The sequence below is a fragment of the Varroa destructor genome, unplaced genomic scaffold, assembly GCF_002443255.2.
Source record: "Varroa destructor unplaced genomic scaffold, Vdes_3.0 BEIS01000001.1, whole genome shotgun sequence".
NCBI lineage: Eukaryota > Metazoa > Arthropoda > Arachnida > Mesostigmata > Varroidae > Varroa > Varroa destructor.
The window spans coordinates 38,098,947-38,122,550 of NW_019211454.1; the positions used below are offsets into that span (position 1 = coordinate 38,098,947).

Below are 23,604 nucleotides of genomic sequence, written 5' to 3' on the forward strand. Positions count from 1 at the left end.
CTTCTTACTGCTAAATGCCTGCTGAATATAAAGCCGTGTTGGAAAAATCTCTTTGCGATCATAGCGCCTTTTATTATTTTGATACAGCTTACCTCAATGTATATGATTGTAGTTTCGCTCTCAATTGTACATGAATGAATGGCAATTTAGGTGAAAAATCCGTCTATTCAGCAAAATTCTACCTTGAAACTTCCTCTGAACTTGAATCAATCATTCGAACTTAGGTATTTCATTGGTCGCATCGAATGCTGCCCATTATAAAGCCTTTTTGGAAAACGTTTGGCTGAACTAGGTGAATTTGCTTAATGTTAAACCGAATATTTGTTGCTGAGGTGAACTTATCCATATAATCGCCATTGCACTTCCTCTTTCCAAAGCTAGCGGGACATGATGGTGCTAACATCATGGAGTGACAATGCACCTTCCGAACCTGAGAAGATTATCGCGTTTTGCTTTTCCCTCGTACAGACTTAATGGTAATCCAGATGGACACGTGCCTCGCCTTCTCGATCCTATCTTTCTCTTGCATCTCGTCGTATTGCCATTTATCCGGCAAACTTGTTTTTCTCCGATGTGGGTATCTGACTTCCTGCAGCTATCTTTCATCCATGTCTTTCTGGCTTTATTCAGCATTTACCATCTGCTCGCATGCGCTCTTGTTCCAATAGCTTTTCTACAAAACGTACACTCTTTATGTATGTACAACATTTATGATTGCTCGAAATATCCGAGTTTTAGGTTAGAACTAACAGCTGAAATATTCAGGTCTTCAGTGCTATATGAAGAACCATTTCGGCCAAAGCGATTGTCTCGAAAAGAAACGTTCCTTAGTATCAGTAATTTACGATTGTATTATAAATAATGACATACAAATACACTCAGCTCGTGTGCTAACAAGGGGAAATTTCATTACACAAGTTCTCTCATAGCATGGCGTAGGGTAAGGGACACATATTAACTGTTGTGTACATAAGCGATGCTATCTAGATGGTCTATCCATTAAGGTTTGTCCGTCCAACTAGACAGGCAAGCATTTTACGCGCAGTTCGACACATGACTATTAAAAACAATATCGGCGCTTTTCGACAGCGGCTAGAGGTCGAAAGTGTACAATATCTAACTGGCCAACTCGTTTTTGATTTACTATGAAAGCTATCTGTTTATTCTGGATCCGGTAGTGTATATTTGTTCTCGTTATGGCGAATAGGAACGTCCTTGAGAAAATGTCCCATCCATGAATCGAATTTTGAAAGAAATTTTCGAAACATAAAGAGATGATCCGCGCGTGTAGTTCTCCGAAATACTATGGTACATATATTGAGATAGGGTGCTGGCGAAAGCTCAGCTATTCGCACAACTCATTATGTGCTTTGGTCGCCAAAATGTTAACTGCTCTTAAGTTGTATCTGTGTTATTTTACAACTTTCGCTCTGTACGATAGTTGACAAGCGACGAATACTCATAAATAAGGCTTTGAGTTGTTATTTTAGGCACACGTAAAGGTGTGCCTATGTTTATTAAGGCGCATGGTCCTAACCATAGACACAGTATTTTCCCCAAAGCTAAGAACTTCTATCATATGTGAGTACCCTCATGTAAAAAGAAAAGCCTAGATTATACATGGGGAAAACAAATAAAAAAAAAAAAGATAAAATTTTTGCTTTTACCAAATTCTATCTGAAAGTTACGCTCACGCCTCTGCTGGCGACGATGACGCTACCGTAACAGCTGCTGCATATACTGATAAGTTCGCGTGGTCGTATTTAAAGCCCTGCGAATTTTTTAGCCTCTACTTAGCACTAGATGCTCGTAACGTAGGTAAACGCCACATACGTATGGTACGCGAATAGAAACCAACTGTGTTGACAGATATTCCCTTTGCTTTTAATAGTCTTTATTTAAAAGATTTCTTTTTCATGTCTTTACATGCTAAATGTTCAGGATTTTTAAGACATATCGTTTCTATCTGTATGTTTTTTTTATGCTGAACTTTATGTTTACTAATTCTAATAATAATAATTAATTAATTATTGGTACCGTCTAAATTACGTAATTATTCAGATGCAGACGTTACTGCTCTCCAAGCAAATAATTTATTTCATATTCAGCATTTAAATCGCCAAAAAAATTGCGCATATTAGTGAAAGTACATAGAATATATAGACACTCATGTTTAACCACCTCTCCATGTCTGCATAAAGCCCATTATTCCATGAAAAGAATGTATATTCTTTAATAGATACTCATCGAATCAATAAAGAAAAGCTAAATTTATAAGGCTCTACCAAGCAGTAGTTAGATATGGACGGCCCTATTGGTTATGCCTATTGGGATCTCGTTGGGTACGAGCGAGGAGAAGTTCGGAGACAAGGCCGAGAGTAGAAGCCGCGACTCCAATGAAAAGTAGGTAGAAAACACCTTCAAAATCGAATACGTGCAGAGCTTCTAGCGACTCCCGAGGTCGTGATTTACATCGATCCGCAAGGTACCATTGAGATTGGAGTTTCTGCTCAAAGACAGCTGACTCAGCTACCCGGATAACTCTATCGTAGAATTGAAATGAATCGACCAACACAGTACGCATAAATAGAGTAAATGTATGTTCGCTCATGGTGGAAGGTAAAAAACATTTCCACCGTACGGCCAGCTCTTTCAAACATGTTCTATATGGCCAATTGAAGCGCTTCAAACGACGAATCTTGCAGCGCCTATAATGTGATCAGTACTTACGCGCTTTGGATGCGTTCTCGAACATGCTTTTGTATATGACGGCCCATCAGTATTGAAAGAATGAGGTTCCTTATGTGGCCATCGCTAACTTTGATGCTAGGACAACGTCCAGTTTGCTGGGCAAGCCTGCTGAGCCTCACTTTCCCCGGCGTACCAGTAGTAATGACCACAGCCTAGCACGAATGTATCATCATAATAACAACAGTATTAGTGAGTTATCACAGTGTACTGATGTCAATTGTAAGCTCTAGTTAGACCCATTTCCTGGTGTTCACTACGACGAACTTTGAGGAAACCAAATTAGCTCAGGGCGCTGGAGATCAGATATTGGCCAGACGCCATATTTTGATTAGGGCAATATTGCTATTTACTGTTGATAAGCTCGATATGCAAACCAATACCAACAGTTAAACGATGCTTTATGTTTTTTTTTTTTTTTTTTGAATAAATAATTACCGTATATTTTAGATGGGCTAAATGTTTGTCGGAGAGGAGAAATCGCGTATAGGCAATTTAGGTAAAAACAGCTTACCTTGCGATCTAGAATTTCCTTTAAAAGTAAATCAAAATTATAACCAGCAAGGATCCCTTCGCGTTTATCGAGTCGTTGTCTCAATGCTTTCAAAAATAAATTTTGACTAGCTGTAAATATGCTTGAGGCCATTGAATTTCTCTCAGTAATGATGCGCATATCGCGGGTCCGCAACACGTCTGAGAAGTAGTTTACGTTGTCTGCTTCTTTCTTGAACACGAGACTGCCCTTTAGGTCGGCTTCGAATAAGGTCATCAGCATTAAGCTGATGGACAACATAAACATCGCTGCGCACGCCCGCAGCCAGACGCTACGTGGCGTAAAGTCCGCTGCAAAGGAAAACCATTGCAATTGCTAAACTAAAATCATCTTTGATACTATGGGCTTCCCTAGGAATACCGACAGCCGCCATTTTCCATATCTGTACGATGTGTCCGCTAAATGCGATCACCAATATTATTCCTATCCTAAAATAGCTTACGTTGTGGAAAGATGATGGCAAACCAAAACCAGATGTACCCTAAAATGCCGCGAGTCACTTTGTTCGGGTTGCAGCCTGGGAGCTTTCCGTCGAACGTATGCAGAAACGCTGTACAAATAGGCAATACTAACAACGTGCCCAATAGTAATAACCTATGAAGACAAAAAATATGTATACGATATGCGTATATATAAATTGTATCTATATTTTTACGTTTATCTTTTCATGATTCCTCTACGGTCAAACGTAACCGTTACCAGCAGTTTTTTTACCGTTACCAACAACAATGATCTATAAGTGCGCAAAAAACTATTGATAACGTTTGATAACCTTCATTCTACATTAGTTTCGCTTGGCTTTTGATTTAGCTTTATACAAATCTTACTATTAAACGTCACCGTTCACACTGATACATGCTATATTATGTGACAATGATTTGCTATATATACTAACAATATGTATACATATATTGTTAGTATATGAGGTAATATACATATATATTACCCTAGGGATATTAATTGTTTACTCTATGTACAACAACTTACCAAATAGTAGGCTCAAAGGTACGTATGAAACCCCACGGATCGAACAACAGGTCGGGCTTTATTGTAAAAAAGTGGATTTTGTCACTTGAGAGCGGTCCGTGGACGTCGAAGCGATCATTACGATCACTGCTTATACCAGCTGGAGCTCCGAATATATCCGCTTCCTGATTGCGTACGGTCAGAAATACAGTTTGTTTTAGAATTTAGCCGCATATGTAATCGGCATACTTGTGAGTTATCAGTGGCAAGTATTGCGGCGGTGTATCAAACTGAGCCCTATTTTTAGAAAGGTCACTGTGTCAGTGGTATAATAATGTAAAAAAAAACAGCTTGTTATTCCTTTCATCATGGTCAATGATGTTGTTGTCGAAAGATATTTTACGAAACGCATTTGGGTCTATTCAACAACCTCCTGCATCCTGTTCAAACAGACTCCTACAAGACATGCCTGTCTGTATCAAATGCCTGTACTAAGTTAATAAAGGATAAAGTATCAGCCTGTATTGATTTTGAATAGGATGCGAGGTTGGCCGTATCCAAGAAAAAGTCATCGGTGCAATCAGTCTGCGTCCTCCGTTAGTGTAGCCGTACCGAGACTAAAAAGATTGGGCTAATATCTATAAATAAAGTAAAATAAAACTAATTTTCTTTCCACTTTAACAATGCAAACAAACCACTGATCTACTGCATTGCTAATTGCTCCTTCGACCTAAATCAACAGTAGACTTAAATCAATATGTGATCATCTTTAATGAGCTAACGGGACGATAGATAGGCCTATGTCCACTCTGCTCTTAATTGCGAGATATAGCATAAAATTTCGAACCTAGGCGCTTTATTAATTCTGCTATTAATTAAAGAAAACTTTTCGTCAGAGCCGACAGATGGCGCTACTGTTGATCGGGTCATCGTATTCAGCTGGGATTTTGCAGGACGCTTACTCATCCCCGTGATAACTTAGTGGATACCGTATTTAGGTACGAGCCAGCCGGCCGATGGAATGCCTAACGGTGATACCGGACATAAAAGTTGAAAAATAGAGGATGATTACTTTTAGTATTGGGCGTGTGACCCGTTGGTTGCATTGGGTGTTGCCTGTTGTCGTTAGAAATGGCAATTGGGTGCGTTGAATCAAAGAGCTCAAAAAGGTGCATTGTCTTCTTTGCTATTATTCTATTGTAGCAGTCCTGCCGAAACAGAAAACACTATTTACGGGTAAGGGGCAAACTTGCCAGTCCTCGTTTTATCGCTTCAGAACCAGAGATTGCAATTTGAGCGATAAACCACGCTACCAGAATAAGTGAACGACGCCGACGACAAACTGCAGGCATTTTTCAGATAAAATGCAGCGCCGACGATTTGAGGGAGGCTCTGCGCACTGCTAGAAGTATCCTAGAGAACTAGTGTTAATCACCACCATGCGCCAAGTAAGATGCAAATAGAAAAACGGAAAGATCCCAAAGGATAAAGCAAAGAGACGAAAGAGATCGCTAGCCGTTTGACAACATGCATTTCATTGCTTGCGCGACAAAAAGTAATTGTTATTTGCGATAAAGTATGGATCTTTTACGATATCCCTAAACGCAATGGAAGACTGGACGCCAATAGGATGTGCATCAGATAGGCTGAGAATGGAGCTAACAGAGCCCGAGGAAAGAATCATGGAGTTGAGCAAATCAACTCATCCGTTTTAGTTAGAAAATTAATAGAAAAGATTGTGAATTGGCAAACGGCAACGCAAAGAAATATTGGCGTATGACAGAGCTTCACCGTGCGCTTCCTCAGTCGCCCGACAAACGCTAACGCGTTAGAGAGTGCGGAACACTGCAACACTCGGCGTATAGTTCAGATATCGTTCCATTTGATTATAGAGTATTCCAATCAATGCAGCATAGCCGAAGAGGTAAACATTACAGAGCGGAGGCCGCAGCTTGTTAATGCATTGACGAACGGATAGATTTTTCCTTTCTGAGGGAAACGTCGGCAAAAACTGTAAAAAATACTAAGGGTACTATTTTGACCAAGGTGTGTTTTATTATACAGTAAAATAAAGTACACGAAAACAACTGAAACTTCGTGTAATGAAATAATTTCATAATTTTCCCTAACAAATAGCACTTACCTTTCGTTCTATATAACCAAGAGCGCCGTTAAATAACCCGTCCTTTTCCAGCACACCGAAGCTGTCTTCAACATCGTTAACGAAGACGGGTCTGGAAAAGTTCGAGTGCGATCAATACTTTTACTGAAGAATAAGTAGATTTTGCACAGCATAGAAGCTCCTGAAATGATATAAACTCCAAAAAATATATGGAAGCCTGTCGGTTCGGTCACTAGATGAACAATTGTTCTTTATACTTGAATGTATAAAATACAGGACCTTATTATCTCCTAATTTCTGTACATAATTTGATTGGATTTGAGGGCAGCTAAGGATGCGTGATCTGACAATGCAATAGCGCTATGAGATAGATCTCGACACACATAGTTTGAATCTATCACTAACCTCGCCTTGAGAAAGCGCGCTATTGTCTCCACGACGACTACTATAGGGCCATCACCTCGAACTGTATCATCTCCAAGATCTGTCCATGATATGTACGACAGAAACTAGTTCAGAGATATCCACCGGAATAAAGCTCATTAGAAAATCGAATCATATCTACTACTTCTCGGCTAAGGGCATGACTGGGGACATCATGTAGCGATTTGTCGGTGCCAACTGTGGATTATAATGTGCATTCCTTTTTTTTGTTGTAAGGGTTCAACTACCTAAGAGTCCTAAAGCTATTTTCCCAACTGGAAAAACAATAGCGTATTGACAGTCAGAGGAAATAAGCATTTAGAGCCACTACTGCCGTAACTAATCTATTAGAGGAACCCTTTTCAGGTCAGCATCAATCAAATGTTTAGCAAACAAGATAACTCATCATAAGTTCAGTCGACATTATGCCCACTGTGAGGTTCTAATACGAATTTAGCTTGTAAATATATCCGCCTTACTTTGCCATAAGAGATCGGTAAAACATGATTCGTGAGGCTATTTCGTAGATATCGATCTTCTTTCGATGGAATAAACATAGAAAATCGTAACTTATTTAATACTTTAAGGACAAAACACGTATAATAATTCGTTTGTTACAAGGAAGAGGGCGTTGTTGGAATTTTTAGCTGTACGTAGCGCCACCTTTACTGTACTCTTGCAAAAGTCGCTCACTATCACTATGACTACAACATCGCACCGAGCTTCCGGCTATTCGAAGAACGCCATCTTCAAGGGTCTCGTTACAACCATCCACTTTGTGCATCACCATCGAGCAACTTGAACACGTCATGCTGAAGAGGGCAAAGTAAGTGTATAGTTGCGGAGTGCAGATTTAAGCTATGTACTTCGTCTGGTATGGATCTACACTGACTTCAGAAATAAACCAGGGTCGTATGCTTTATTTTGATACATCGGCATTATCATCAAATATAAACATGAACCAGTCGATTATTTTAATTCGATTTAATTCAGGATCACTAAAAATGGTTAACAAGGACAACGCTGTCTGCCGCTGTAAAAAATGCGGAGGCGTGCAAACACAACAGCATTGATTACTTGAAGCGAGCTGTGCCTTATTGGTGGAGATTAATTATACGTTCATCGCTTTCTTCGTACGCTTCATTAGTTTGTGACCATTTTCCTACTGTTCATAGATAAGTAGACCGTACCAGACAAAGTAGTTCAGGGCTCACTTAGCCCCTATTTCGTAGGAAAGCCCTGTTCCTGCTGGTGACCACTTAGCATCTATCATTGTGCTAAATCAGTAGTGGTAAACATAAAGAGCCTTCTAAGCCATTCTAACATTAAAATGTTATTTATTAGACTTGACAAAACGAGTAAGCGATTACCATTTATAAACGTCAAGGCTGTAATATATATATATATATATATATAAAACTTAAGGAAAAATTGAAAGTTTGAAGCATAATGTATGGGTAAGATTAGAGTATAGTCCTCTTAAAGGGAAAAACTAGCTAGGGATAAAATTATAGAAGTAAAAGGACGTCAATTGCCAAGGAAATATTATGGATATCTTGCCAATTATTTACTTTCTTGACGAATGTTATGTACACCTGTTATATACGCGTTGACAGCTCCGAACTTCGTTTTTTTTAAAGCTTTTCCTAGAAATTATTATTGTGATGCAAGAAGTCTTAGGCTTAACAATGGCTCCATGGCATTGCCTTCATCTCCCCAAAATCTAAGTGCTCGTGCTAAGGAAAAAGGCAAAAACCCTACAGAAAAACTTTAAGACTCTTTCCTATCTAATTGTCTCAGTTAGTCCTTTGTTGACTTTAGTATAGAAGCCCTGCGTAAATAGTCGACATCTGCCATGCGCCTTAAAGGCTAATGACGCTACGAGATGGTCGGTATATCCAGACAGTGCTCTTACCTTTGATTTTGCTTATCTTTCAAGGCGCTAAAAAAATCAAAGCTATAGGAAATCATTTGACTGTAGGCCAGACTATTATGATCATGTGGTCTCAAATCACTATTAGTCCATGTTCGAAGGGGGTGAAAGTAAATCAATGCGGATGATACTTGTCGCTCCTGGATAGGGTCGTAGATTCTATCGTCCAGAAGACTTGCTCGGCTTTCATATTAGGGATTATTATTGCCATATAGTGCGGCTAGATTTGGGAAGAAGCGTGATTCTATCCATCCAGTAACTTGGCGATTTGTGACCTCTTGTAGCCTCGTTTTTCGGCAACTGTCACTAAAAGGACACTCTATTTTTCCTCACATAAAACCTTGTGCTGCTTTATGGGCTTTCCCAATGATGTTTTTGCTAGTACCATAGATTTTTGTCTGTTCTCTTCTTTGCCCACTTTTGAACTAGTGGAATTAATTAAGTGACCGCAGAAAAAGTCAAAACAAAATCAATAGGGTTTCCTTAATGAAATAATATGTCCCAAATCTATTTAGCCATCAAGGGTTTGAATAGGAACTAAGTACATTTATGCTCTTATAGCAGTAGCTATAAGACCGATTGTCAAGCAAATTACAAAACTTAGATAGCAGATATGGGTATCTGGTTAAAAGAGCAGATAGTTTTTCAAGTCCTGGCTGTATCTGCTACTTTACTCATAAATATCGCTTATTATCATGGTTACAAAATCGTAATGAATATCCGATAATTATGAGAACAACGTCTTTGTTACCTTTGCTGCGTAGCGTCCTCAAGTAACTTGAACAGTTCATATTAAGCCGAACAAAGTAAACGAGCAGTTACAGAGTATAGATATATAATCAGTTTTATTGAGATAGCGTGTTTTGTCAAACATTAAAATTACTCTGAGTCACAAGCGAACCAAGACTACGTAATTAATTTTGCCGCCTTAGCAGTATAATGAAGACAAACACTAAACAACAATGTATTTCAATTGGGCACAGGATCAATGGAAGCGGTCAACAAGGACAACAGAATCTACCACCGTAACATCGACTAGCTTTACCTACAAATTGTACCTGGTTGATGCAAATGAGTAATTTGTGACCATTTTCTCACTTTGCTTACATAAAATGAGCGCCATTCCCCATGCCGAAGAAGGAATCATGCACCTGCTGAAGACGAAATGAGATATTTTTAAAAATGCTAAGCTGACATTTTTTTTTAATATCCTTTCCTTTTTCAATCGGATTTTTTCTCTTACTTACATCGTCAATGCAACGTTCACCGCTATCAGATAACATTATGACAGTCAAATACGCGAATGATTACTTGCCTAAATGGGCTTTAAAAAACCGTTCGACTAAATTATATTAGGAGGAAAGATCGAACTACTTAATTACTAAACATTATAATGACTGAAGACAAACATTTATTATGACCTTTGTGAAGTAATAACACATTGAATATTTATGCCGAAGAACACATGGATGTACCAGTTAGCAATTTAAGAACCCACACACAGACCAATCAGTTTTTCATTCGTAAATAAAATTTGTAATTTTATAAAAAGAACATAGAGGTATATAACGTTTGAGAAATGTTCATCAATTATGAAAAGGAAAAAGATTACTGTAGGCTAAACGGTCTTATAAAATGAACTGGGCATGGGTCTGTCTGCTACGCATAGAAGAAGCTCGTTGGGCACGCAGAGAGGAGTTCGACCGCGAAAGCTAGAATAGAAGTAGCAAATCCAATAGCAAACAGGTAAACGTCACCTTTTTAAATCGAATTCATCAAGTAACTCCCCACTTCTGCGAATTATGTTGATGAGAAAGTTTCAGCTAGGAATGGAGCGTTTGCTGAACGACAACTGGCCCAGGTACACACGAAAGCTCGTCGCAAAATTTAACAGGTCACATCAAACAATACAATAAATGATATTTACAAGTATTATAAGAAATAACTAAGCACTTCCTGTTTTACATCCAATATCGCCGTTAGACGGTCCGTCAGACGCTGGCGTTCAGTACGAAACGAACTATCTGGGTATGCCCGGGTTCGAAGCTGGATACGTTACCCACTAGGTTATGATCGAGCTGTTAATACATAGCTGGGATGTCATTACAGTGCAAACTATTTTATTATATTTATAACGGATTAAGATGCTAGTTTATTTCTGGTCTACTCTGTCTGAGCAGAGGTGTTAGACCGTTTATCTAGCGGGAGAAACCACCGCCTGTCGACAAACCAAGGAGGCCCGTGCTCAGAGCTTCTACTACCGTGCTTTATTTTATAATGTGTCACAGCCATTATAAGTATCCTTAGAAAATATAAATATTTTAATCACAATATGCAGTCCATGCTACTAAGCGTCTCAACGTCAGGATCAGTTAGATTCTACTAAGAACATGACCTATCATAGGTTTAGTTGCGTAGTTCGTCATTACGCTGTATGGGTTTTCTATACGAACTTTACTTCTATATATATATATATATATATATATATATATATATATATATATATATGGAAATGCTCAGCAAAACTCACAGATAAAATTGAGTAAATTAACTGGTAAAATGGAAGTTATATAATAGACACAGGGGACATAACTTGGTTTGTTAATAAGACTGGACCATTTTGCAGTTACTGGCTGTACTTAGCACTACCTCCATTGTAAGGATCGCTCATTACTATTATAGTTATAGAGTTGTATTGAAGTTGCACAATTCTAATTCGGAGAACACCGTCACCAAACGTCTCCTTATCATCGTATGCTCTAGATATCAAACTTGAACAATTAATATTGAACCTAAAGTCGTTAGGGGAGATTTGCAGAGCGTAGATCGAAAAACGGTCCTGCTTTAAGTAAGTTATGAAAAACATACCGACCCGACAAGTGAGGCACTAGCAGTTTTGGGAACACGAGTAAAACAACATCTACAATACAATTTGCTTGCAACATCATTGGTTAACTGACGCAGATCGTACCTCGTTGATCGAAGCTTACCCTTCTATTCCTAAAGGCACTCGAGTTATTTCTATTGTTCGTATCGATTTTTGGCGATCCACACGCTTAACGGGAGCTCAAAGAGCTCATCATAAAGGCTCAAGTGGTCATTTTAGGCCAGATCATAACAAGGCCCATGTTATTTATGCGTGTTCGTAGCCTGCAGAAAACATGCACGAAACCCTCACAGACCTATCCCCTGTGCAAAGTACATCACAAAAAAAATCAGCCGATGACGGCACTTAATCATGCCATGTGAGTGTGGCATGTAACGAGCGTTGCATGTTACGAAAAATAATTATCCATCTGTTGATAACTACGACAACTTGAATTATTCACGTTGTAATTGATAATAACTTACCTTATTTAATGGTTGGGCTAAGTTCCATGCTAGATATCTATGCATATATGTGGTGTGTGTGTGTGTGTGACTTGAGACCGAGTTGACACTCTTAGCTGGAGTGACTGGATGATCATGTAACGAAAGTACGTCTCAAGTAGATGGGACATCGCGTGTACTTCCAACAGGAAATACTTTCGTTTAATTATTATGTTCATTTAATTAATCTTTATTTTTAACGTTCACGCATTTTTTAACAAATTCTACTCGTATTGATATTTTATTTGCACATTTTTTCTGCAAGGTCTATCATGTAAGATTATGACCTGATAATTAAATATGCGAACAAATATTTGCGCAAATCAGCCAGCTAAAATAGAAGCACTTTTGCTTGACTATAAACATTATATTGATACTGATAATGATTTATCTTAGCATTGGTTTCATCACGTAAAAACATATTCAATACGATAATCTCCGACGGTAGTAGAAAAAAATTTCACCGTCTTTAGTTTCCCTTCGGTTTACAAGGGGTACATAAATCAAAATAGCTCTAAATTAGACACGGTTCTCATTGCTAGACGTAGAAAAAAATCGTCGAATACGCGGGAAGGGAAGTTCGGCCGCGAAGGCCAGCATGGAGGTAGCGATCCCAATAGCGAATAGGTAAAGAACGCCTTTAAGATCGGATATATGCAAAGCTTTCATAGGCTCCGCTTCTCCGCGATGTCGTGTACCACATCGTTTGGCATATTCGAGTTGACAATGAAGCTTTTGGTGGAAGGTCGCTGATTCAGCTACTCGGAGAACGCTGTCGGAAAGATCAACGGAGAGCCCAATGCAATATACATTAGTACAGTAAATAATAGGTAGACGAATAGAAGGAAATCATTCGGAGATTCCTAGCTCACGATGAACGTTTGAATTTACAGTGCCTAAAACACAAATCCTAGGAATGCGAGAGGTGCAGGGTCTACTCACGCGCTTTGAATGCGATCTCGAACGTGTTTCTGTATATGAAGACCAATCGGTATTGTCAGAGTAACGGGAAATATGGAGCCATCGCTTGATCTGACGCCAGGACAACGTCCAGTTTGCTGAGCGAGTATGCTGATCCTCAGTTTCACCGCTAGGCCAGTAGTAACGACCACAGCCTATGTCAAATAACAATAATAATAATGCCTATTTTCATAGCGTTCAAAATCCTTTCCTGTCCATAGTCCTGACGCTAAGCTTTCGAGGAATCTTAAAGGAGTTAGATTGGCTCAAACCAGATATCGAGCGGACACCATAATATATGCTGATAGTAGCTATATTAGTAACTGGTATTGTCAAGTGTTGTGGTACGAGATGACGTGCGAGTAGCATTACGGTCAATAGCAGTCCCATACGAAATACAGAAGCTTACTTTTTTCTCTAAAATGTTTTTTATGAGTGATTCGAAATTGTCCCCAGCGAGGACACCGGCACGCTCGTCGAGTCGTTTGGCCAGCTTCATCATTAACGGGTCTTGACTGCGTGTAAACATGGCGGTGCCCATTGAATTTTTCTCACTGATAATACGCATTTGATGAAATCGCAATATATCTGGAAAATAATTTGCATAATCCGCCTCTTTCTTGAACAAAAGGCTACGCTTTAACTCCGCTTCGAGGGATCTCATAACCATATAGGTCATAGGCAACATAAACAGCGCTGCGGATACTCGCAACCACAATACACGCGGTGTCAAATCCGCTGAAAAAAGATTCGGCATAGTAACACAGGTTATAAATTCAGATTTTTCGAAAAACACCTTCAGTACTAAACGATAATTATTGATCGATGATTGCTACCCCGATCAGTTCGACGCATCTATTAGACATTACTTCTATTGAAAATGAAAGGGTAACATACGTTGCGGAAAGATTCTGGCAAACCAAAACCAGAGATATCCAAATACGCCACGAGTATTTCCCTCGGAATTGAGACGCGACAGATTTCGGTCGAGCTTGCGTAGAAAAGCCGAACAAACGGGCAAGACTAAGAACGTGCCCAATATGAAAAACCTACAAAGCAAAAGAGATTACTCTTATTATTAGCATATCGTGTAAACCGCGAGCTTATGCGATATAGACATGGGTTACATCTACAATTTACTATCTGTTTCCATATACTCCTCTGCTACTGCTAAGATTGTAAACTGCTCTTGTAACGACAAGAGCTACAAGTGATTTTAGTGTTAAAAACTGCGGTTGCCAGGTAATGATAGAGAAACTACTACCCAAATTAAAAGAATTTTAATTTTCTCTTGATGGAACATATACTTGTCCAAGGAAAAGCGTTTTACTCTGACGATAATAGCAAGGGAAGAGGTAGACAAATGCTGATTGTTTTTACGTTATACCTCCAACTACTTAGGTTAGGTGGTTCGCCTTATTGCAATACAGACCACTTGACTATATTTAGCGGCAACTATGAGATATTCCGCGAAGCTTATATAGATTCATCATAGCAAGACCAATACAATATACTCGATATATGGATCTTATTATAATCAAACGATATTTTTGTCCGTAACCATTCTAATGCACGGAGGTCTTCCAATCTGGCGAGGTCTTTTAAATGCCCTAGATTTTATTAAAAAGAAAAAAAAAAAGAGAAATTACCACCTATGAATCGCTCACGATACATCTATTTTCTTAACTATAAATAAAAACCATATAATAACTTGCCACACAGGAAGCTCGAATGCACGTACAAAACCCCAGGGGTGGATGAATGTGGCGGGCTTGATGGTAAAGAAGCGGAACTTCTCTCTTGTAAAAGGCGCGGAGAAATCGAATCGACCATGACGATCAACGCTTGGTATAACTGGATTGACCATAATATCCACCTTCTAATAGTATAAAGCCAGAGATATAGTTTTGCACACAGTTCAAAAACATGATTAATTTTAAGAGTCATGAGCTATTTAAGTATTAGTGTTCCTAAGGATTTATCAAGTTGGTCGCTACTAAAATGCTGATTTTGCCCACAATGCAATAAGAGTCCGTTTTTCTTGTCGAAGCATGTAGTACTGCTAGCGACAAGTATCGAATTATATTCAAATATTTTCCCACACTATGCATACTTGTGTATTTGGTAAGTATGCCATAACTAGGTTGTTTCCGCTGTGATCTTGGTATGGGGTTCGAGAGGAATCATACTGTCAAAAATTTCCACAAAAAAGCTCGCATCCAAGTATTTGGGTCAGTCTTCGGCCGACCTTGATAATAAAATTTCGAGTGAGTGGTCCGGACACCCAAAGTGTCTCAGAGGGTAATAGCGCTAAGATAGAGTGCTACGCCGCACGGTTTGTCTTATTCTAACCGTACCATCGCTGGTTCCTGGCCGGCGCCGCCTGATTTAACCCTCGTTTTTTTCCAGAAATCGGCGCTGTGTTTAGAAAGAAGGCACCCTACATTTTTTCACACAAGATCTTATTGAAAGTGTCCGACAGTGTCCTAGCTAGTGTTGTATGCGTTTGTGCGATATTTGTTTCGTCGGCCTCAAATATGTAAACGATTATAACCAAGACGAGAATCACGAAGGATTCTATAATGTAATGTGTGGCATCAAACATAGTAGAATTGAACAGATCTTCCAGATATCTATAGAAGCGAAAAGTTTGACCTGTTGTAACGCACCGCTTTGTAAACATTTTACAGGCACCAGTATATTAATGACACTAGTAGCGATTATATCACTAAACGTTTGCAGATCAGCGAACTTATTTAATGTGCAAGGCTAAAATAACACGTATGTGACCTTTCGCTCTTAAGGCTATGGTCGAAGGAGAACTCGCCCACTTAAAAGACACCAGTATCAACGAAAACATCGTAACGCTAATGTATTTTGTCTTGACCTCGCGTATTGGCCCAGCTTCCCTAGCCTGTTGGGCGCTGGGGCGGGGAAAATCGAGTGAATCTAGCTGACGGTGCAGGCGTACGACGATTAAATAGTCTAAAAATGTCAGCAGTACTTTTCATTTACCGCACACTAGCGGTAAGCATAGGCCTCAGTGCGTCGAAGTTTATACTTATCAAAGTCAAACTATAAAAATAACGGTTTTCATTATAAACAGTAACAGGTTTCACTCTGACGAATTTGAATGGCTGTCTAGCTTGTTGGCTGCTCATTTATCCCAAATCATCAACCCAACAATTACAGCATATGATCATCTTAAACAAATCATAAAATAGGAAAGCATATGCATACCCTACCTTTGATTATAAACTATGTAATAAAGTAAGGAGTTCTGTTGTGGTATAGTTCTAATTAAACTAACTTTTCTCTCTAGGTATCCAAGAACGCCGTTAAACGTTGCGTTCTTCTGCAACGCGCCGTAAGGCAATCCAATAGGCGTGGCCACGACGGGTCTGGAACGATTCCAAGTCTCATTGAATGTATTCCCTCTCATGCATTTTTTATTTTAACTGAATGATGTGTACGGGAACCTGGAGCGCTGCCCAGTTACGAAAGTTACGAGGATCTATGTCAACGACTGTCTTTCTCAAGTCCGCTTTTATAAAAATCTTACGCCAAAGGTAGCGCTATAAGATGGATATTTTTCAACTTTGCTCGTGCGTATTTAAATTATGTATAGTACTCGATAAGTATAACTTCTTCGAATCTGTCACTTACCTTGCCCTAAGGAAACGTGCTATCACCTCGATAAAAATTACAAGGGGTCCATCAACGCGAACTGTGTCTCCGAGATCTGTCCATTGCGCGTATGGCGGAAACTAGTTACACTGAATATGTCCACCAGAACAAGATCCATTTGAATATATATGTATGTATGTATATTCTTTTTGACTGCTAAAAAGAGAAAAGTACAACTAAAGACATATAATTTTTGGTCTGTGCTAACCGATGGGCTATAATGTTCGTTTATTTTGTTTGAAATGGGTCGCCCTGCCTAGACAGGGGCCTAAGATCTATCTAGATGGAGAAATTTTGTAACTTGTATGCAGACAGAAGTACGTGCTCGAAGCTTTTACCGCTCGCGTTCTACAAAAAGTAAGAAATTAATAGCCGTAACAGAAGCATTTATTGCTTAAGCCAAATAATACTTACCAAAAGGTTGGTCACAATTTGCATCCCGTGCCGCTCGGAAGAGTCAACAATTGTATCAATAAACCAAAAAATCTTATTAACGAACTAAATTCTAGATTTTGCAACGTTGTATGCGCTGTGGTCGTGTTTACGAACTTTGCCTATAGGTATTTTCGAATTACTTTTTCTGCAAAACACCATTAATTGGACCGTTCATAACGTAAATAGTTTAAGTAACCAATTAAACAGCAGATATTGACATGATTTATATAACGACGAAAGATACAAACTATTCTACTTTCACATTAAGTATCGCTTACTGTTACTATGGCCTTAAAATCGTACCGAGGTTCCGCCTATTCGGAGAACACCGTTATCTAGGGTCTCGTTACCGTCGTATACCTTGGGTAGTTCCACCGAATGACCGGAACAGCTCATATTGAGACTAGGAAAATGAATGTAGATTTCCCGAGCACGGTTCTGTGATCTGACCTACTCGAGCAGTGGACTGTGTCGGCTATGAAGGGCATACTAATTCTGCAAGCGAAGGTCGCCTATTTTTAAAAAAAAATTACATATACAGAACATTCATTTTGCAGTATACATTAACAGTACCATAAAAACGATTAGAATACAGTAGATTAAATCGACATATCAAACATTCAGCGGCAGTATGTAACGACGATCTATGAACGTAGCAAGATGAAGGGTACAAAAGCATTGATTCGATAAAGCAGATCATACCCTTTTGCTAGACATAAGCAATAATTAGCTACCATTACTTTTACATGTCAGACTACACTCTAATCGATTACCATCGTTCTGTTGTTCGGCCACTCGATAAGCATGTCCAGTACAAAGCGACCCCGAACACCTGCCCGAAGAGAGATTTGGGCTGCCCGCTGCGTCTTCGAACAAGCATGATATTATCTCACCTGTTCAATTCAGACGGGACTGAGACGTCAAGTACTCAACCTGTAGATGTTACTTGTAAACCTACTAGATTTTAAGAAATGTTAATCTAATCAAGGACGTACGGATTTGCTTGACTAGCCACTCCACTAGCAGCGCTTCCAGAGGCCTTACCTTGCACTACGAACAGCTGATACGATAGAGTACTGCAAGTAGGCAAATGAACTTTACACGTTGAGCCTGTGGGTAAAATTAGAATTAACATGATAAAATTTTGTGGGTCTTGGCAGAGCAGAAAAAAAAAAAGTAATAATAGTAAAGGCTTGGAAGGATGTAAAAGAAATACAATAAAAGATTGCTACAGAAATGATCGCAAGAGTCTAGTCACGCATTCGAAGACTCTGTTCTTAGCGACAAAAAGGTATCATCATAAAGGCATTGCAAAAAATCAAACGGTCATGGTTTGCCTTGGCATTCGGACAAAAAATGACCAGATTTTCTGTGTTCCTGATGTTAACGAACTTTATTTTTAGATAGGCCGTATTGACTAATTGGCTGATGGTGTAAAGTGAAAGAGCTAAAGAAATGTAGAAGCATCTGTCGTCTCGACGTGCCGGTTGTCAAAAGCTTAGTTTGGCCTTATGACAGTGTTTATTTCATTACGAGTCATCAAGGTTCTTCTTTTTGCCAAAACAGCTTCAGCATCTACTTCTAGAATACTTTGAAATTACGCGGTTCTATTGTAGCTGACGATGTCAAACGAATATTCAAATCGACTGCAAGAATTCAAGGTATTTAACGTTAAGTGCGTCAGCTCATAAGCTTTAAAGACGTTCTGAAGTTACGCCTAGTCTACGATTAAAGAATGAATTGAAAGAAAGACATTTTTCAAAAACTAATTCAGTTCACCTATTTTACCGTGTCCTGTCATCGAAAAGCATCAGCGCGATCGGGCAGCAATCAAACAAATGCCAGCGCCTAAAATTTTTCGTCGTTTCAAAAATATGGTCCTGCAGTCACCTGTTCTCAGGCTAGTTTACTAATAGACGGATTCTGGTCGCATGTGAACCAATTACGACTCACTAAACTTTCTGCGCTAACCATAGTCATAGTGTAACGACAAAAAATATCAGCAGATTCATCTGGGCTGTTTTGCAGCACCGTGACCAGTATACTAGCAATATTTCCAATACAAAAAATCGATGAAACGAAACAGTAACCATGAAAGCTACTTACTCGTTAACGAACGGGCGGGTCTGCTTCCATACAAAGTACCCCAGAACCCAGCCCATTACAACGCAGATCACTGTCCCTTTACAGAGGTCACACCGTGCATACATATACCTCTATACGATTTTTTACAAGCAATAAAAACGAAAACTTGTCTCTTCCTGCATGTAACAGCTTTGTGAAGAAAAACTTCTGTTCTTGTATATAACGTATTTCGTGTTTCCTGCGCCTCTCAGTCTCGTTCATCTGAAAGCGCTAGCTTGACTGAACCTATGCTGCTTCACGATTTTCTACTGTAAAGTGTAACAGTATAATTAACCTCGTTTACACTATGCCATTTGGACTTTTTTCATTCGACGTACCCGGGTCTGTTTTTCGTGAACTAATATTTAACAGGCTGTTCAAAATTCACTTCCTAAAAGCATTTTGAGCAGAAAAAATCACCTACGAAAACCAAGTGTGGAACACCTCAGTACGTGTCCTTACACCGGAAGGGTCACGTCATTAAGCTTTGTTGTTATTTGACTGAGAGAAAATATAGTAGCAAGAAATCTCTAGGAGGCGTTGATATGGTTATCACCGAAAGAAATATGTCTATGGATGCCTTTATTAGTAAAGTGCTATTACATCTATCAATCAATGGAGCAACGGATGCGGTAGAAGAGAACTGAGTTTGGTTCCCCACAGATTCACTATTTCACCTGGTCCTGTGGTGGAAAGTATCAAAACTCTATAGCATAAAAAATTTTCTAACTAAAGAATTATGTTTAAATAATTTGTTCGGTTAGAAAAAAAAATAGTTATTCGTAATTACCATACAACAGTCATGCTGTTTATTTACCAAATTAAGTTAAATTAGTTCTAATAAATAGAGAACTGCACAAATCAGCATAAGATAATTTTTCCGTTAGTTTATCCGGTGTGTCATGTTGATAGATCATGTTTGTGCGAAACAAGGCTAGTGAAAGTGATAAGCTATGCAATTAGAATAGCGTGAAAATAAACGTGCTCCATATAAAAATACATACGTGACACTAGGACACAGCTACAAAATGTTTTTCAACCGGAGTTGTCTCCGTGATGGCTTAGTAGGTAACGTATTGCCTTCTAATCGTTGTGGTCTAGGCTCGAACCCGAGCACAGGGCAATACGCGGTTCGTTTCGTGCAGAAACAAAGAATGCCCATGACCGTAAAACTCGAGGTCTGCCAGGTCGACACCGAGACACAACTAAATAGACTGAAAAACGGGCTCACGTTTGCTACCAAAATAATCGAGTCTCTCCTATCTTTGCTTAACATACGCAACCCTATTTCCCACAACAAGTTCAAGCACGTTCTATGAATTACCTAGAAAAGAAAGATATACTAAACGACCTTTTTGAACCTCAAACGAACGTTGCTTCTGAGGTTTTACTTCGATAATTAGGATTCGTAGATACCTTAAAATTCATCAGTGGCTACATTCATAAAATGATTCTAGATTTATGTAATATTTATAAAGAATATCTAATATTTTTGAAATTGCTGTTTATTCATTGAACTGGGATAGTAGGCTATCAAAGCCTCAGTAAATCATGTTCTTCTTCGCTAGGAAGATTTCGCTAAGCGCTAACTAATCAGAAAAGGCATCTAAGTGCTCATTTGAAAACGTAACTGGCACTTAAACTCGAAAGCATTGGCACAAAGGATATTGTTGCATCTCATGGTGACTGGGATCCTGATGTGGGTGTTCGTCGTGTCCAAAAGTCAAGAATTATAGAGTAAGTCACTTTTTTTCAGGACAACCTCAGAAAAAGGCTCCACGGCATTTCGTATTGTGTCTTTTAAGCGAATAGACGTTAGTAAATTAATGGGAATAACGAAGTGTTTTTGAAAGAATGCCGAATGACTCTAATGATTTCCCTCAACTAGTAACTTCAGCCAGCAATGAGCGCCGGATCGACTCCAAACGTGTATTCTTTACGGACTCTCGCTCGACGCAGACCGATCCTCCCAGAAGGTAACAGGGATTGATGCCTTCTACATGAGTTGATTAATTAGCCTTCCTAGCTGGCTGTTAGAATATAGATGATTTCATTAAAAATTATGCGGACATGACACATACAGTTGGAATGTAACACAATTCAACTAAGTAGGCAATCTATTCACATAGTATAGGTAAGGTCGGTGATAAGAGGGACTCCCCTCAGGCTTCTTAGACAGGGTAACTAGGTGGTCTGTTTTCACGCCTCAATTATGTAGTCCAAGGAAAGAGGTGCCCTAAAAGCATATCGAAACACCGGCAACAAAGTGTCACCTTAATGTTGTCAGGACACGAGTTAACATCCGAAGTACTCTACCTAGAACAGGCTTGCAAGTGGAATGTATCGATGTAGATTATGATCTGTATGGACATATGATCTACAATAAGCGAGTCGGTGCCTCGAAGGTGAAAGGATCATTTGTATATTGCTCATTTGTGTTCCAAATGAAAACAGATTCCCGTTCACAAACACCTCGATGCTGGTGGATCATACAACGGCGGCGATTAGCAGCAATGGCAATAGAGGTAGCTCGCGAAACGTTTATGCGTCTCGGCCATCGTCGAAAGGAGACATGAGAATTGTATCTGCCTGGGCTCAGTAAGGATTTTTTTATATTTGGATAGAAATCTATACGTTGATCTGCAGCGTGATTGGTAGTAACACGCTAATCGATAAGCTAACGTGTTTTCACTATTTGCTAGCCAGGTGACATATCCAGAAATCCGGCTATGGAATTCTTTTGTAAAGACAACAATATTCCGTAGAATGTTGATGGTGCGCTATTAAACAGCTGTTATCCAGTGTCGACTTCGCCGTAATACGTGAATCAAAGAACACAGAATATGGCGAAAACCTGACACGAGTACCAGTAACAGGGATAGTGGAAAGTCTCCTTGTATCTAGCTCACTGTTTATTGATTTATTAACCCGTACTTGGATCGTCTCAATAGAAAATTGGGTTACCTTTTTTGGGCGTTTTTTTTTTTTAAATGAGCGTCATCCATGCTTTGTATAAATTGAGCTGTACTATAACATGACAATGTTAACATTTGAATGAGGATCAGACGCTCCAAAAGTGGGTATGATCGTTGCCACGTTACTCGTAAAAACATTTTTTTAAATCGTTATACAACCTCACGCATATGTAGGTGTATTGTCACCATTACCACTATATAAGTAATTCTGTCCTCATTTTTACTCAACTGAGGTTTGTCATTTGCGCTACTGGACTAATTGAATCAGCGAGTACAAATCGCGTATTGATACTGTTACGCTTATAGTTTGTGTTTGCATAGATGCGCATATATGTGAATGTGAATTTAGTCGAAGACGCAGGCGCGCATTGCAGGCTTATCAGCGGCATGGGTGCATCAGGCCGAACAGGCACCCCTCGCAATGCAGCATCAATGACAACTCACCTGTCTCCACCGATCGAAGGGCCGGCGCGGCAGCTGCTGCGCGTACCCTAGGTGGGATGAACCGGGCCCGCGCTCGAGGTCGCCAGCAACAAAACAATCAACGTACCGTGAAACAACAATCCAGTAAGAATGTCACGTTCGTGTCTAGTTCCCCCGAACTCAACGCCGGCAGTATCCCGTCGAAGGTCGACGTGCCAAAGCTTAAAGGATTGATTGGATCGAAACGAATATTGGGAGCCAATAAAATCTGTTTCGGTCAGGATCCTACCGAGCCCAGAGATCCGTCGACGATAACAAAGGGTTCAATAAACGCGACTGATAGAAGCGTCACAGTTCCCAGCGATATCATCATGATATCACGGGCCACCCAGACCTCGTCACTGTCCTGCATCTCAAGTGGAAGTATGTAAATTAAGTAGTTCCGGCAATTAGCTCTTACTGACAGAGTGATATTACTCAATAAATGCGACCTTGTTTGAAAAACTCTACTGGAGCCTTGTTTCTTTGTAAAGAAAACCAACTCCAACATTTATTTTCTTAATATTAGCTTACTTCTGCACTTCACATTATTCTTAAAAACAAAAAAACTATTTTTTTCTACTGGTCAATTGGTAATGTAAACGGAAAATCTTTTTTATTATTAAATTAAATATAACAAATGAAAATTTTAAATAAAAATTAAAAAAAATTGAAAATTATTTCTTGAAATTGAATTTCGGGTTATATTCTATAGGTGACATAGTTCATTTAGTGGCTCAGTATCTCAAAACGAGTTTTTTTGACACATTTGACATAAACTTTCCACCGTATTTCTGAAGTCACTGTATATGGAGTAACCGTTGAAACATTGATGAAATATCAATGT

The 23,604-nt window shown here is 39.2% G+C and overlaps 4 protein-coding genes across 7 annotated transcripts in view; 2 read left to right on the top strand and 2 right to left on the bottom strand.

Moving 5' to 3' along the window:
- Positions 1-23,604, top strand: part of LOC111255491 (mitochondrial coenzyme A transporter SLC25A16-like) — an 87,966-nt gene that overhangs the window by 43,343 nt on the left and 21,019 nt on the right. The gene's annotated exons all lie outside the window — the stretch shown is intronic.
- Positions 1,544-7,707, bottom strand: LOC111243341 (glutamate receptor U1-like). Its single transcript, XM_086978267.1, has 8 exons — positions 7,292-7,707; positions 6,795-6,898; positions 6,411-6,501; positions 4,289-4,452; positions 3,744-3,895; positions 3,263-3,591; positions 2,731-2,903; positions 1,544-2,543 (listed from the first exon to the last, which is right to left on the bottom strand). Exons 1-8 carry the CDS (start codon positions 7,367-7,369, stop codon positions 2,312-2,314), a joined length of 1,323 nt encoding a protein of 440 aa, XP_086834393.1. The 5' UTR covers positions 7,370-7,707; the 3' UTR covers positions 1,544-2,311.
- LOC111243346 (glutamate receptor U1-like) lies at positions 9,624-19,867 on the bottom strand. Of its 4 annotated transcripts, none has more exons than XM_022788742.2 (9): positions 17,970-19,867; positions 17,500-17,708; positions 16,741-16,841; positions 16,385-16,475; positions 14,790-14,953; positions 13,972-14,123; positions 13,484-13,812; positions 13,057-13,229; positions 9,624-12,886 (listed from the first exon to the last, which is right to left on the bottom strand). In XM_022788742.2, exons 2-9 carry the CDS (start codon positions 17,590-17,592, stop codon positions 12,634-12,636), a joined length of 1,356 nt encoding a protein of 451 aa, XP_022644477.1. In that variant the 5' UTR covers positions 17,593-17,708; positions 17,970-19,867; the 3' UTR covers positions 9,624-12,633. The 4 variants fall into 4 exon arrangements, with proteins under 4 accessions (XP_022644477.1, XP_086834371.1, XP_086834381.1 ...); XM_086978245.1 differs by having other exon boundaries at positions 17,557-17,708; positions 17,970-19,866; XM_086978255.1 differs by having other exon boundaries at positions 16,385-16,841; positions 17,475-19,864.
- On the top strand, positions 20,834-23,227 carry LOC111252855 (uncharacterized). The gene is made up of 3 exons (XM_022811401.2): positions 20,834-21,296; positions 21,775-21,918; positions 22,645-23,227. Exons 1-3 carry the CDS (start codon positions 21,175-21,177, stop codon positions 23,147-23,149), a joined length of 771 nt encoding a protein of 256 aa, XP_022667136.1. The 5' UTR covers positions 20,834-21,174; the 3' UTR covers positions 23,150-23,227.

Excerpts from the sequence above, each read along its gene's own strand:
- LOC111243346 (XM_022788742.2), bottom strand. The coding sequence starts at position 17,592 with ATGAGCTGTTCCGGTCATTCGGTGGAACTACCCAAGGTATACGACGGT. Across the intron at positions 16,842-17,499 it reads TCCGAATAGGCGGAACCTCG|TTTCCGCCATACGCGCAATG; the intron begins GTACGATTTTAA and ends CAGTGTAACTAG. Across the intron at positions 16,476-16,740 it reads GCACGTTTCCTTAGGGCAAG|ACCCGTCGTGGCCACGCCTA; the intron begins GTAAGTGACAGA and ends GAATCGTTCCAG.
- LOC111243341 (XM_086978267.1), bottom strand. The coding sequence starts at position 7,369 with ATGTTTATTCCATCGAAAGAAGATCGATATCTACGAAATAGCCTCACG. Across the intron at positions 3,592-3,743 it reads TGCCATCATCTTTCCACAAC|CGGACTTTACGCCACGTAGC; the intron begins GTAAGCTATTTT and ends TTTCCTTTGCAG. Across the intron at positions 2,904-3,262 it reads AGGAAATTCTAGATCGCAAG|GCTGTGGTCATTACTACTGG; the intron begins GTAAGCTGTTTT and ends CATTCGTGCTAG.
- LOC111252855 (XM_022811401.2), top strand. The coding sequence starts at position 21,175 with ATGCCGAATGACTCTAATGATTTCCCTCAACTAGTAACTTCAGCCAGC. Across the intron at positions 21,297-21,774 it reads CAGACCGATCCTCCCAGAAG|ATTCCCGTTCACAAACACCT; the intron begins GTAACAGGGATT and ends AAATGAAAACAG. Across the intron at positions 21,919-22,644 it reads ATTGTATCTGCCTGGGCTCA|TCGAAGACGCAGGCGCGCAT; the intron begins GTAAGGATTTTT and ends ATGTGAATTTAG.